The 15,539-nt window shown below is 40.2% G+C and overlaps 1 protein-coding gene across 1 annotated transcript in view; it reads right to left on the bottom strand.

The window, feature by feature from the left end:
- LOC124795630 (beta-mannosidase-like) overlaps positions 1-15,539 on the bottom strand; it is a 302,941-nt gene that overhangs the window by 18,251 nt on the left and 269,151 nt on the right. Inside the window, exon 14 of the mRNA XM_047259702.1 lies at positions 6,758-6,967. Coding sequence (XP_047115658.1) covers positions 6,758-6,967 — 210 coding nt within the window. The remainder of the gene's footprint in view (positions 1-6,757; positions 6,968-15,539) is intronic.

Here is a 15,539-nt window from a genome sequence, read left to right as displayed (position 1 = left end):
ATGCTGCATATTTTGGTATTACAATTCAAATTCCACCAAACACCCCATATAACTTTCCAAGATTGTGATGCACTGTTGTAAGCCAGTCATAACTCGTGCCATGTGATCTCACCAGCAGATGACAGCGGATATTCAGAGCATAGGACATGTGATGTAATCAGTCAATAGCAACATCACTATTAAGTAGCGCGAACACACAAACAGGACACGTTAATGGTTTAAATTAATATACATAGTGTTGCTACAAGAAAAGCAATGCCTTCACAAATAATATTAGTCTCTACAGTTAATAAGCTGCAAGAAAAGATAAGCTTTCACATATAATGTTGGTCTTTTTGCGTGTGTTACACTTTAGGGTACATCACACAAATGTGCCAGTAAAATTTTTAACAATGACATAAACGTCTGATCTTCTGGGCTCAAAATTCTTCTAAATGGCTTGTCATCAAAGAGTTGATTCTTAAATGAGAGTCAATCACTCTGTGATTTAAGATATTCATTGTACATTCTCACACATAGTTCAACTTCTGTAAAAGGAAATTTACTTTGAATGTAACACTTTTCAAACCACCATTCACAATATTGTCCCGTGATCTGTTAGAAATAGGTTTGTTTTAGCAGTTGCCAGAGAGCACCAGATAACAGGTGCCACCACACCTGCGCAGCTACGTTGACATAGGAAGCCGGTATGTTCGTACGTGTAAAACATCAAAAGATCTTACACTATGTCATAAAAGAAACAAGATGTCAGAGGATACTCCAAGAGCATTGGAATTTTGTGAACTATACCAAATTGTGCACATTTAAAGTGCATACTTAAAGTGCACATTTATATATCCAGATTCACAATGAAGTAGGCCTCAACCTAGTATTAAACTTTTCAGTGTGGTTTTCAGGATGAAAATTTCTTTGAGTACCATTACTGCATTATCTCATGTTTGGTTCTTTATTATGGCATAATGCCATTCTTGCTAGAAGATGAAAACGTGTACATGAAAAGCAGCAAACAGTTGAAACTAGCCATTAGTGTGGAATTAAATACTTTGTTTCAGATACATTGACTGCCTCAACAGAAAAGATTAATAAAAGCAAAATTTCTTTAGAAAACTGACAAAAATAACTTCATTGTTCTGCAAGGTGATTAATGCTTGACCGCCAGAAAGAAAAATCTGAAACTAATAACATATTTTAGCCTTCTGTAACTGTTGTTGTTGTTCTTGTTGTGGTCTTCAGTCCTGAGACTGGTTTGATGCAGCTCTCCATGCTACTCTATCCTGTGCAAGCTTTTTCATCTCCCAGTACCTACTGCAACCTACATCCTTCTGAATCTGCTTAGTGTATTCATCTCTTGGTCTCCCTCTACGATTTTTACCCTCCACGCTGCCCTCCAATACTAAATTGGTGATCCCTTGATGCCTCAGAACATGTCCTACCAACCGATCCCTTCTTCTGGTCAAGTTGTGCCACAAACTTCTCTTCTCCCCAATCCTGTTCAATACTTCCTCATTAGTTATGTGATCTACCCATCTAATCTTCTGCATTCTTCTGTAGCACCACATTTCGAAAGCTTCTATTCTCTTCTTATCAAAACTATTTATTGTCCATGTTTCACTTCCATACATGGCTACACTCCATACGAATACTTTCAGAATTGACTTCCTGACACTTAAATCAATACTGGATGTTAACAAATTTCTCTTCTTCAGAAACGCTTTCCTTGCCATTGCCAGTCTACATTTTATATCCTCTCTACTTCGACCATCATCAGTTATTTTGCTCCCCAAATAGCAAAACTCCTTTACTACTTTAAGTGCCTCATTTCCTAATCTAATTCCCTCAGCATCACCCGACTTAATTAGACTACATTCCATTATCCTTGTTTTGCTTTTGTTGATGTTCATCTTATATCCTCCTTTCAAGACACTGTCCATTCCATTCAACTGCTCTTCCAAGTCTTTTGCTGTCTCTGACAGAATTACAATGTCATCGGCGAACCTCAAAGTTTTTATTTCTTCTCCATGAATTTTAATACCTACTCCGAATTTTTCTTTTGTTTCCTTTACTGCTTGCTCAATATACAGATTGAACAACATCGGGGAGAGGCTACAACCCTGTCTTACTCCTTTCCCAACCATTGCTTCCCTTTCATGTCCCTCGACTCTTATAACTGCTATCTGGTTTCTGTACAAATTGTAAATAGCCTTTCGCTCCCTATATTTTACCCCTGCCACCTTTAGAATTTGAAAGAGAGTATTCCAGTCAACATTGTCAAAAGCTTTCTCTAAGTCTACAAATGCTAGAAACGTAGGTTTGCCTTTCCTTAATCTTTCTTCTAAGATAAGTCGTAAGGTCAGTATTGCCTCACGTGTTCCAGTGTTTCTAAGGAATCCAAACTGATCTTCCCCGAGGTTGGCTTCTACTAGTTTTTCCATTCGTCTGTAAAGAATTCGTGTTAGTATTTTGCAGCTGTGACTTATTAAGCTGATAGTTCGGTAATTTTCACATCTGTCAACACCTGCTTTCTTTGGGATTGGAATTATTATATTCTTCTTGTAGTCTGAGGGTATTTCGCCTGTTTCATACATCTTGCTCACCAGATGGTAGAGTTTTGTCAGGACTGGCTCTCCCACGGCCGGCAGTAGTTCCAATGGAATATTGTCTACTCCGGGGGCCTTGTTTCGACTCAGGTCTTTCAGTGCTCTGTCAAACTCTTCACGCAGTATCGTATCTCCCATTTCATCTTCATCTACATCCTCTTCCATTTCCATAATATTGTCCTCAAGTTCATCGCCCTTGTATAGACCCTCTATATACTCCTTCCATCTTTCTGCTTTCCCTTCTTTGCTTAGATCTGGGTTTCCATCTGAGCTCTTGCTATTCATACAAGTCGTTCTCTTATCTCCAAAGGTCTCTTTAATTTTCCTGTAGGCGGTATCTATCTTACCCCTAGTGAGACAGGTCTCTACATCCTTACATTTGTCCTCTAGCCATCCCTGCTTCGCCATTTTGCACTTCCTGTCGATCTCATTTTTGAGACGTTTGTATTCCTTTTTGCCTGTTTCACTTACTGCATTTTTATATTTTCTCCTTTCATCAATTAAATTCAATATTTCTTCTGTTACCCAAGGATTTCTACTAGCCCTCGTCTTTTTACCTACTTGATCCTCTGCTGCCTTCACTACTTCATCCCTCAAAGCTACCCATTCTTCTTCTACTGTATTTATTTCCCCCATTCCTGTCAATTGCTCCCTTATGCTCTCCCTGAATCTCTGTACAACCTCTGGTTCTTTTAGTTTATCCAGGTCCCATCTCCTTAAATTCCCACCTTTTTGCAGTTTCTTCAGTTTTAATCTACAGGTCATAACCAATAGATTGTGGTCAGAGTCCACATCTGCCCCTGGAAATGTCTTACAATTTAAAACCTGGTTCCTAAATCTCTGTCTTACCATTATATAATCTGTCTGATACCTTTTAGTATCTCCAGGGTTCTTCCATGTATACAACCTTCTTTCATGATTCTTAAACCAAGTGTTAGTTATGATTATGTTATGCTCTGTGCAAAATTCTACCAGGCGGCTTCCTCTTTCATTTCTGTCCCCCAATCCATATTCACCTACTATGTTTCCTTCTCTCCCTTTTCCTACACTCGAATTCCAATCACCCATGACTATTAAATTTTCGTCTCCCTTCACAATCTGAATAATTTCTTTTATTTCATCATACATTTCTTCAATTTCTTCGTCATCTGCAGAGCTAGTTGGCATATAAACTTGTACTACTGTAGTAGGTGTGGGCTTCGTATCTATCTTGGCCACAATAATGTGTTCACTATGCTGTTTGTAGTAGCTTACCTGCATTCCTATTTTCCTATTCATTATTAAACCTACTCCTGCATTACCCCTATTTGATTTTGTGTTTATAACCCTGTAGTCACCTGACCAGAAGTCTTGTTCCTCCTGCCACCGAACTTCACTAATTCCCACTATATCTAACTTCAACCTATCCATTTCCCTTTTTAAATTTTCTAACCTACCTGCCCGATTAAGGGATCTGACATTCCACGCTCTGATCCGTAGAACGCCAGTTATCTTTCTCCTGATAACGACATCCTCTTGAGTAGTCCCCACCCGGAGATCCGAATGGGGGACTATTTTACCTCCGGAATATTTTACCCAAGAGGACGCCATCATCATGTAATCATACAGTAAAGCTGCATGCCCTCGGGAAAAATTACGGCTGTAGTTTCCCCTTGCTTTCAGCCGTTCGCAGTACCAGCACAGCAAGGCCGTTTTGGTTATTGTTACAAGGCCAGATCAGTCAATCATCCAGACTGTTGCCCTTGCAACTACTGAAAAGGCTGCTGCCCCTCTTCAGGAACCACATGTTTGTCTGGCCTCTCAACAGATACCCCTCTGTTGTGGTTGCACCTACGGTACGGCTATCTGTATCGCTGAGGCACGCAAGCCTCCCCACCAACGGCAAGGTCCACGGTTCATGGGGGGGTATCTGTAACTATGTGAATGTATTTTAATTCACATTATAGCTCCCGGCCACTGAAACCTGTTTTGTTTCCATTTGACGTGAGAGCAGTAAATGAAGAGGAAACAGCAAAATTACTAAATGTAAACATGGATCAATGGATACTACCCACTTCCCTACTATAACTCAGACTGCTCTGTGTATCAGCCCTGATCTAAGGTATTTCTGAACTGGGGAAGTACTACATAGTGCCCTCCCTCAAGTGTTTGATAGTTGTCAAAAATTAAAAAAAAAACAGTTTTCAAAAATATGTTCATTTTAGTGCACATCTTTCTTAAGAGTCTGACACACAAAACATATATGTTCGAGGAAATGTAAGACATGTTATATGGTCTTAAGTGTGCCAAAGTGCAACACCATGCCTCTTCACACAGCATTCTTCTATTGCACATCACTGTATTTCACTCTGTGGAATTGAAAAGTGTATATTTTGTAATGGATGCCATGAAATTATATTCAGGACAGTGGAAATTAAAATGTCCTCCCATGCCTCTCCCGCTCCCAATCGACCAGTTTCACATCCTGCCCTCTTTATTTTTTTTTTCTTTTTTTTTAAAAAAACCTCACAATTAACACCGGACAGACAGCAACTGGCATTCATTCATTCGGATTTACTTCACTCAGCTCGTATGGCCCCATCCCATTTTGTTTGCAATAAAGTTTATTTCTAGATGCAGTGAGGATTCCCCTGACAGGGACATCACATACACTATGCACGCCTTCAAAAATGAACTTATGATTCATTCAGAAATCAACTTAGAATGTGTTCAAAAACCAACAGGGATGCATTTCAAAACCACATGCATAACTGATAGGTCAACATGCGCTGAATGCTAGGCACTTTGTGAAACAAGGTTTTTTTTCCCTCAATAATTTGAATTTGGAGCCCCCTTCCCCCCTCGAAATTGCCACCCACTTTAGATATCTCGATTTGCCCCCCCCCCCCCCCCCCTCCCTCCCAGATCCAGGCATGCTGCGCATGCATGAATCTGGCAGCTTGGGTGCACCAGTAAAATTTTTCCTGGTAGCATCCAGCTGCTTGCTGCTTACTCAGCCAAGAGCCACATTTCTGCCAGAAGTGGGAGAAGGTACTACTCATATGCGACTCAACTGTGCATATCCATGAGCCTGCTCGTAACTGATAAAATGAATCTAATGTAAACAGGTGTGACGTCATGCTCATTGGAGGCAATTTGTTGTTATGAAGTACTTTCTAAAGTCTTCACAAATTTTTCTGTTGGCAGACGCTTGTATGAGGACTGTGTTTTGTTGTTTTATGTCGCACATTTCCTTTGCAATTGAAGTCGTATTTTCATTTTTTTCTCTTGTACACGTTTTATTGCTGCAGTATTATTCTGCAGAAGTGGGATACAGTAATATCCTTTGTTAGAGTATCAGTTCTTACCAGTCAAAGTTACAAAAATTTAGCTGAAAACTAAAACAATGAAAAATTCCTGGAATTCTAAAAAATTCCCAGGTTTTCCCGGTTTTCTGCCAGATGAAAAAGTTGCCGTGTTTTTCCTGGATCTCCCAACTGTCTCAGGTCATATACACCCTGTTTATCTCAGAATGCTAAAGCAAAATGTACAGTTTTCTCCCAGCAATGGAGGTGTTCCCTTTAACCTATGATTCTCCATCAGTACATGATAAAAACTGCACCACATAATTGCTCACCACTTCTTGTTTATTAGACTCTGAAAATTCTAAGCATTAACAGATTAACAGTTACAGCAAATCTTATAGGAATTAAAGTATGGATACTTTGTCTGCATTGACAGGCCTAAATGTGCATAAAAGAAGACTGTGACTTGCTCACTTGGAGCAATTTATTTTCTAGTAGATTATAATGATTAAGGCAAATGTGATTCTTTGTTGTTGAATACCAAAGTTTTCTCATATTTCTATGGTAGTGTTTTCACATGCATATGTCATCAAAGAGTTGATTCTTAAATGAGAGTCAATCACTCTGTGAATACAGAGTGTTTTATTTACAATGGAAATCAGCTTATTATTAATTCAAACAATAATTTTTATTCTGCAAAGAATGTAAGCTACTTAGTATTTTTCTTTTTTAAAAGGGAGATGGATTAATCTAAACCACAATTCCACAATTTGAAAGGAATTACACTACCAATATTTAAAATGTTTTATGCATTGAACAACAAAGCAGTTCCATAGATATTTAAAAAAAAAAAAGCTTTTAAAGCTGAATACTCACATTTAATGAAGGATCACTGATTCCAATTGCTGAATTTATTTCACTAAGAAATATAAAGTTATCTGGACTGATTTTTTTTGTTAATGTGTCATCTTCTAAAGTGAAATATAATAGACACGCGTCTTTTGTACCGCCATCAGCACCGCATGTTGTACCTTCCAGGATATTTTCCAGTGTTTCGTTGTATGCATCATATGCTGTGGCAGCTGGCTGTAAGTTTAGAGATGTTAAGTAACTTATGAGTTGAAATAAACTAGAACATTAACAGACACATTATTTGTAACTGTAATATTGTATAAAGGAAATTCAAGTGAATGTAAATGTATCCACCCTGGAGGAGCTTCCAGAAAGCTTTATGTAGTAGCTTCCAGAAAGCTTTACACATAATTTCAAACCTTTTTGAAACTTTTTCTCCCTGACACACCCAATAAAATAATGAAAGAAAAAGAGTTTATCGCCTACTTCATTTTTGTTGTTTGTGCAGTACAACTCCTGCATCTGGCACTACATTTCAGTTTATTACTTCTTTTCTATTAACTCTGTTCACAACACATTTTGCAGACAGTATCTGCATGTACAACTAATATACTACTGAATGTACTGTGAGATTATATCACTGTATGGCACGTAGTTCAATTTTGGTTTTGACTTTTTCACTAGTCTGTGGGTGAATAATCCAGATCTAATAAAAACAACAAATTAGGGTTTTGTGTCTACAACCAAAAACATTTTACATGCTTAATATAAAATATTTAACACATTTGCATTTGTAAAGTAATCAGACATTTGAAGCTGTTTTATATGCAGAAGTTTGACACTTTAAGGAATCAAGGGAGAGGGATGAGGGGGGGGGGGGGGGGGGGGGGGCTACTAGTTCTATAGTAAAGGTGAAGAAAATGTACATAATGTATCTCTTTGTTGCTACCAACATAAATGAATGATAGTGTGTCTATCATGAATCTTTATACGTTGAAATACACTAACATTGTGATAACTGCCAGATTTATGATGATACTTGGGACTGAAATGAAATTACAGTATAATTACCTCATATTAGATATATCAGCATCTGTGTCTATGTACATACATACTCTGCAACCCACTGTACAGTGCATGGTGGAGGGTACCCTGTACCACTACTAGTCACCTCCTTTCCTGTTCCACTTGAAAACAGAGCAAGGAAAAAACACTATTTATATATTTCCACACAAGCCCTAATCCCTCTAATCTCATCTTCTTTGTCCTTACATGAAATATACATTTCTGGCAGTAGAATTGTTCTGCAGTCAGCCTTCAACACCATTTCTCTAAATTTTCTCAACAGTGCTCCTTGAGAAGAATGTCGACTTCCTTCCAGTGAGCCCCATTAGGGTCCGCAAAGTATCTCCGTAATACCAGCATTGTTTAAACATACTGATAATAAATCTAGCAGCCTGACTCTGAATTGCTTTGATGTCTTCCTTTAATCTGACCTGGTGCAGATCCCAAACGCTTGAACATTACTCAACAATGGGCCACAATAGTGTCCTATATGTGATCTCCTTTACAGATGAACCACACTTTCCTGAAATTCTCCCAGTAAAGTGAAGTGGACATGCTCATTCCATTTTGTATTATTTTGCAGCATTATGCTTAGATATTTAATCAATGTGACTATTTCAGGCAGCACACTACTAATGCTATACTCATACTGTATGGCTATATTTTTTCTACTCATCTGTATTAACTTACATTTTTCTACATTTAGACTAGCTCCCATTCATCTGACTCTGAGCATTAAGTAGGTTGTGAAGTTCCTACATCCATCAGTCAGAGACTCCAAATGTCCTGGTATGGATTTAAAGAGGGCCAGGATATCATCCTAAGGAATTACCCATCATCCATTTCGTATATATGTCCCTAACGTATCAACAGTGGTTGCTTGATAACTGCAACTAGAGTATTCTTGACCAACCATCTCTAAAACATATTCAATCTCAGGTGAATCTTTAGCTCAGGAAAGTAGCAGTACTTGCCATTTTTTGAAGAACACTGTGAAATCTCTCACCACATGTGGTGCTGCATTGTCCAATTGAAATATGATGTACGGAATTGCCTGAAGCAAAGTCTGCACTTTTTTATGTGGTGAAAGTCTCAATATCTTACTATGTAGAAGTTGAGGTACCCTGCAACATTTGATAGCAGTTCAAGCCTATTATTTATTTTATATTTGTGCCCCTTCACAATGCAATCTGTGAGATTGTGTTCACCACATGGCAATATTTAACACATATATGTGACTTGACTCCAAACATTACATTTTGCTGCTCAGCATGCTACAAATGTCATTCATGTGCCTGTTGCATTTTGAGGCATTTATGGTCCTTGGATAATAGAAGCTCTGATAGTGGTATACATGCCAGCAATGCAGCTCATAGCAGGCGGGACCAATTTCTAACCCAACAGACTTACACACACTGTGTAGTATTGTCTTGCTGAGTCAACATTGTGGTTGAAACTGTATAATGATTTATCATTATGTGGAAAAAATGTCAGCATTCCATGCTGTGGGCACTTTGCATGGTAACTGTCCACAGAGTCAGAGATGCTGAGCTCAATTCTGTGTCATGATTTATCAGTTTTCTCAACTGAATCTGTCAGAAGCTACAATGACACTTGCAGTCATACTACCACTTTCTTTTATCTCTCTTTACTGCTTGAGCTTCACATAATAATGTTATTATTGACTGGATAACCACAGGTGTACTTTTGTTTCACAGCATCCATCAGAAACAATATTTTGGTGATTAGACATGTCGCCATCATCAGGTGCAGCGATGAACTGACTTCCTGGGGGTGCATGGCTGATTTATAACCCCTCACCCTATGGACCGATCCCTACATGGTCTGTCCACAAGGCACATGTCAGTGGCCAGTGAGGTGACTGCATCAGAGTCTGCAGCCAGTGACACCTGGTGTGTGTGTGTGTGTGTGTGTGTGTGTGTGTGTGTGTGTGTGTGTGTGTGTGTGTGTGTTGGGGGGGGGGGAGGGGGGGGGGAGGCTGCACACAATAGTGTGGGTGTAGACACTTCAACTACCCTGGCCACCAGCTTGTTGTGTTTGCTAAGTATCTCCTTCATTTCATTTTTTCCAATGCACTGTATAAATATTAAGAGGTCAGAAGGGAAAAGAGTACCAAGCAAAGAAGTGAAAGCTGAAAAGTGGAAGGAATATATAGAAGGCCAGTACAAGGGAAACAGATTTAAGACAAAATCATAGAATTGGATGAGGAAGTAAATAAAGATGAGATGGGAGATATATTACTGTGAGAAAACAAAGACCTAAGTCTGCATGTTAATATATTTAAAGCCAGTTATCACAAAGTGAGAAACTTCCTCTATCTGGTTGTCATTGTTGACAATGAAGGACATTATCAACTATTTGTGATTCAGCTCCTACAGCATGAGAAAGGCACAGCCCAAGAGGCTGCATGCTATATGCAGCTCATATCAGTGTAATTCCTTATAAAGTACAGTATCAGATACATTGGTTGGTACAACATGAAGCATCTTCAAAGTCCCAGTTTACTGGGCCCTATTACAGTAGACAATATACTGTGACTAAGCAAGGCACTCTAGTGTGTGCTCACTGTTTAGAATACATCAGAATGTACACTGACTGCGAAATCCATATGTGTTATAAAAATGGATGTGTTTTGTGTGTGTGTGTGTGTGTGTGTGTGTGTGTGTGTGTGTGTGTGTGTGTGCGTGTGTGTGTGTTTTCCACATTTCCTTCTAAAACAAGTTCACTCGAACTTGGTACACATATACTTTACTGTCAGTCAATAGTTGCTGTCAGGGGTAAGAACCACCTAACTATCAGAGTGGTGGGGCTGACAAAGAAGTGCAGCATGTGGTGCTTGAATTCTCAGATTACATTATTCCAGTATTTGAGAATGAGAGCACTTGGAGACTTGTAACAAGCTTGACATAAAATTTAAAACCTTTACAAATTTCTTTCTTGCTGACAACCCCTATAAAATGATGAAAATGTTTATTGCTTACTCCTTTTCCCTCGTTCATGCAGTTTATCTACTGCATGAGGCATGATGCTAATAATTTGTTACCTCATTAATACTAACTGTATTCATGACATATTTCACAGACAGTAAGCTCATACACCACTGAACGCAAGTGCAAAAGTTATATGACTGTACAACACGTACTTCAGGAGATATGAAATCATAAACATTAAGCTATGGCCAGATACTGCATGATATGGGCATGTCAGACACTGCATAATATGGGTGCGGACACACAGCTACAATGAGCAATGCTGGGTTTATCCACTAGTAGCCAATAAAATGATCTCTGAAGTATTTGGTAATGGCATGCAACATTACATAAAACCTAACAAGACTCATGCTAATGCACAAACAGTGGAGACAAAGTCTGAGTTCAGCAAGGCACACCAGCCTACAATCCAATACAAACAGAGGAAAATGAAAATTACCTGCACTAAACAATTTCATTTAGTAACATGGGTTAAATGCCATTACAGCCAGTAGGGCTCACAATGCAGTTTGCAGAATTAAAAAAGCCTGATGCTGTGTTAGCTAGTCAGAGATGGCAGATGGAATGATCTCAACTGACACCAATTTTGGACCTCATTACAGGGAGCAGGCAACTGAAAGAAGACACCTAACCTCAAATGCCATGCTGTGTATCAGCCTGCCAGATCAAATGTGAATTTACTATCTGTTATCTTACTGTTCAGGAAACTAATGCAAATTGTAAAAGCAGTGATTCTCCAATTTCTGCAGAAAATATGCTCTTAAAAACATTGTTAAAACTGGAGTCTCATCAGATACATAGAAATATGCAGAAATAGCAACTATTTTGAAACAGAGAGAACATTCATGAATGGCAATATACACTCCTGGAAATTGAAATAAGAACACCGTGAATTCATTGTCCCAGGAAGGGGAAACTTTATTGACACATTCCTGGGGTCAGATACATCACATGATCACACTGACAGAACCACAGGCACACAGACACAGGCAACAGAGCATGCACAATGTCGGCACTAGTACAGTGTATATCCACCTTTCGCAGCAATGCAGGCTGCTATTCTCCCATGGAGACGATCGTAGAGATGCTGGATGTAGTCCTGTGGAACGGCTTGCCATGCCATTTCCACCTGGCGCCTCAGTTGGACCAGCGTTCGTGCTGGACGTGCAGACCGCGTGAGACGACGCTTCATCCAGTCCCAAACATGCTCAATGGGGGACAGATCCGGAGATCTTGCTGGCCAGGGTAGTTGACTTACACCTTCTAGAGCACGTTGGGTGGCACGGGATACATGCGGACGTGCATTGTCCTGTTGGAACAGCAAGTTCCCTTGCCGGTCTAGGAATGGTAGAACGATGGGTTCGATGACGGTTTGGATGTACCGTGCACTATTCAGTGTCCCCTCGATGATCACCAGTGGTGTACGGCCAGTGTAGGAGATCGCTCCCCACACCATGATGCTGGGTGTTGGCCCTGTGTGCCTCGGTCGTATGCAGTCCTGATTATGGCGCTCACCTGCACGGCGCCAAACACGAATACGACCATCATTGGCACCAAGGCAGAAGCAACTCTCATCGCTGAAGACGACATGTCTCCATTCGTCCCTCCATTCACGCCTCTCGCGACACCACTGGAGGCGGGCTGCACGATGTTGGGGCGTGAGCGGAAGACGGCCTAACCGTGTGTGCGGGACCATAGCCCAGCTTCATGGAGACGGTTGCGAATGGTCCTCGCCGATACCCCAGGAGCAACAGTGTCCCTAATTTGCTGGGAAGTGGCGGTGCGGTCCCCTACGGCACTGCGTAGGATCCTACGGTCTTGGTGTGCATCCGTGCGTCGCTGCGGTCCGGTCCCAGGTCGACGGGCACGTGCACCTTCCGCTGACCACTGGCGACAACATCGATGTACTGTGGAGACCTCACGCCCCACGTGTTGAGCAATTCGTCGGTACATCCACCCGGCCTCCCGCATGCCCACTATACGCCCTCGCTCAAAGTCCGTCAACTGCACATACGGTTCACGTCCACGCTGTCGCGGCATGCTACCAGTGTTAAAGACTGCGATGGAGCTCCGTATGCCACGGCAAACTGGCTGACACTGACGGCGGCGGTGCACAAATGCTGCGCAGCTAGCGCCATTCGACGGCCAACACCGCGGTTCCTGGTGTGTCCGCTGTGCCGTGCATGTGATCATTGCTTGTACAGCCCTCTCGCAGTGTCTGGAGCAAGTATGGTGGGTCTGACACACCGGTGTCAATGTGTTCTTTTTTCCATTTCCAGGAGTGTATTACTTACAAATTTACACCATCCTTGGCATCTCCAAGATCTTAGAGGCTTTATGGGAAGAGATTACACAAATATAAAAACTGATTGGCTCAATTTTGCTTTTGTCAGGGGTCAAGCCATTAACCATTATCTGCTCAGATGAAAGAAAGTCATCGACACATTAGAACCACTTTTGGATACCAACATAGGCAGTCCCATTGTTGCATAAAATAAAATCTTCAGGTTTTTCTCACATCAATTACCAATGAGTCCAAGTTGTTTGGAAGGCACATGGCTCTTCACCCATCTTTTGGTGCAGTACATGTGTCCTGATACTGAGTGTAAAACCCACTGATGAGATTTGGTGCTGCATATACTTTAATTGCAATCCACTGCCACTGACTATATAAAGGGACAAACTGCAAGACACCACCACTTTGCCACAAGATGGATGGAGGTTTTATGTCTTCCAAAATGACACAGACTCACTGTGAATCAATGGAGGAAGAAATTTGAGATTTTATTGTAGACATCACAAAAAACATTTTTGCCATCATTTTCATCCATATCACTTGTTTTCACCCAGTATGACTGTGAAGATGCTTACTACAGGAATTGAAGGTTGATTGTTGTTAACAAAAACCAAATACTAATTATCACAAAGAAGAAGATTCCTGTGACTCTGGAGTGTTTCTGCATCCTGGAAGGATATATTGGCTACAAAATGTTTGCAAGTATCCTGATGTACTATTGTTCACATTAAACACATTGAGATAAAATGACTGGAATGACTTTTGATCCTTCTGCCCACCTTTGCATCATCTTATACCTCACAACAGATCATTTAGTTTGTGAGTATGCCACACTGGTGTGGTGAAGTGCAGCAGACCATCAACTTCTGTTACTATTGTAGAGTACAAGTAAAACAGAATGCTGGAGATGATACTTTACTCATCCCAGAATGTTAACCAAATGGGTACATGAGACTGCAAAGAACACTTTAAGAATACAACCTGTGTCTTCTGCCTGAAGGCAACACACAGGAACCCTTGTAAGTGGGAGTACTTTGGATACAATATAATATCCAAACATGCTTGTGTATGACACAGTTACCCAGCAAGGGAAGATAGACAAATGTGTGAGATACCAGAGAACAATTTACTTCTCAAACCACCATAAGGTGTACAGTGGAGGGTGCCATGTACCACTATTAGTCATTTCCTTCCCCATTCCACACACAAATGGAAGGAGGGAAAAGTTACTATATGTCTCATATGACCCAAAATTTTTCATATCTGATCTTTGCAGTCCTCACACAAATAGTACAATGGTGGCAGTAGAATCATTCTGAAGTCAGCTGCAAATGCCTGTTCTCTAAATTTTTGCAAGTGTCTCACAAAAAGAACACTGTCTTCCCTTCCAGGATCCCCATTTGAGTTCACAAAGCATATCCATAACTCTCATATGTTGATCAAACCTACCAGAATGACTTGTAAATGCTTTAATCTGACCTGGTGAGGACCCCAAACACTCAAATGGTAGTAAAAAATGGGTCACAAAAGTGTTCCATATGTGGCCTCCTTTGTAGACGAACTACAGCTTTCTAAAACTCTCCCAATAACCCAAAGTCAACCACTTACCTTCCCTACTAAGGTACTTATGTGTTCATACCATTTCATATTGCTTTGCAGTGTTATGCTTAGATAGTTAATTAAAGATAAAGATTACTAGATATGGCTGGGATGGCAAAGCTAAGACAGTTATAGACTATATATTAACAGACAAATTAATTGGAGGAAAAGTAAGGGACACTAAAGTCATACCAAGTGAGCACTTGGATAGTGACCACAAGTTACTAGTAGTGGATCTAAATTATAAGATGAAAAGTTTGAATGCTGTACAAAGAAAACCAAAAATTAAAATTAAGGAGTGGAAGCTGAAAGAAGAAGAAAATAGGAAAAATGTCCAAAATCTAGTAGCTGACAATCATTCATTTGAATTTAAGGATTTTACTAACTTCTCCTATCCAGGGTCATCCCGATTATCATAAAGAAAAATCAGTTGTTTCTTTTTATACATAACAAATCTAGTGGCCAGCATTGCACTGGGCTGTGCCAGAAAAACTTCTTATAGGAGCAGATATATATGCATTATCTGGCGAGCTGACAGCAGATATGATTTAAGCCACAGGAATCCATGTAATACAATGGTTAAACCAGGTGCTGGGTGTGATATGGAAAGAAAACACAGTGCCGGATGAATGGAAAAAAAGTTCAGATGCTGTACAATGGTCGTGACAGCAGTGTAGAAGTAGGAGGGGGAAGATCAAAATGATTTAAGACACAGAGAGGTCTTCAGCAAGTCAGTTTTCTCTCCCCTTTACTCTTCATTACACTTACAGATGCAATCATGAAAGAAATCAAGGAAGAAGAAAATGAAGATCTCAAAGCTTTTGTTTTTGCTGAT

Source organism: Schistocerca piceifrons, chromosome 4, assembly GCF_021461385.2.
Source record: "Schistocerca piceifrons isolate TAMUIC-IGC-003096 chromosome 4, iqSchPice1.1, whole genome shotgun sequence".
In the NCBI taxonomy this organism is placed as follows: domain Eukaryota; kingdom Metazoa; phylum Arthropoda; class Insecta; order Orthoptera; family Acrididae; genus Schistocerca; species Schistocerca piceifrons.
Note: the sequence above shows the minus strand (reverse complement) of the source record. Positions and strands in the feature narration are given on the sequence as shown.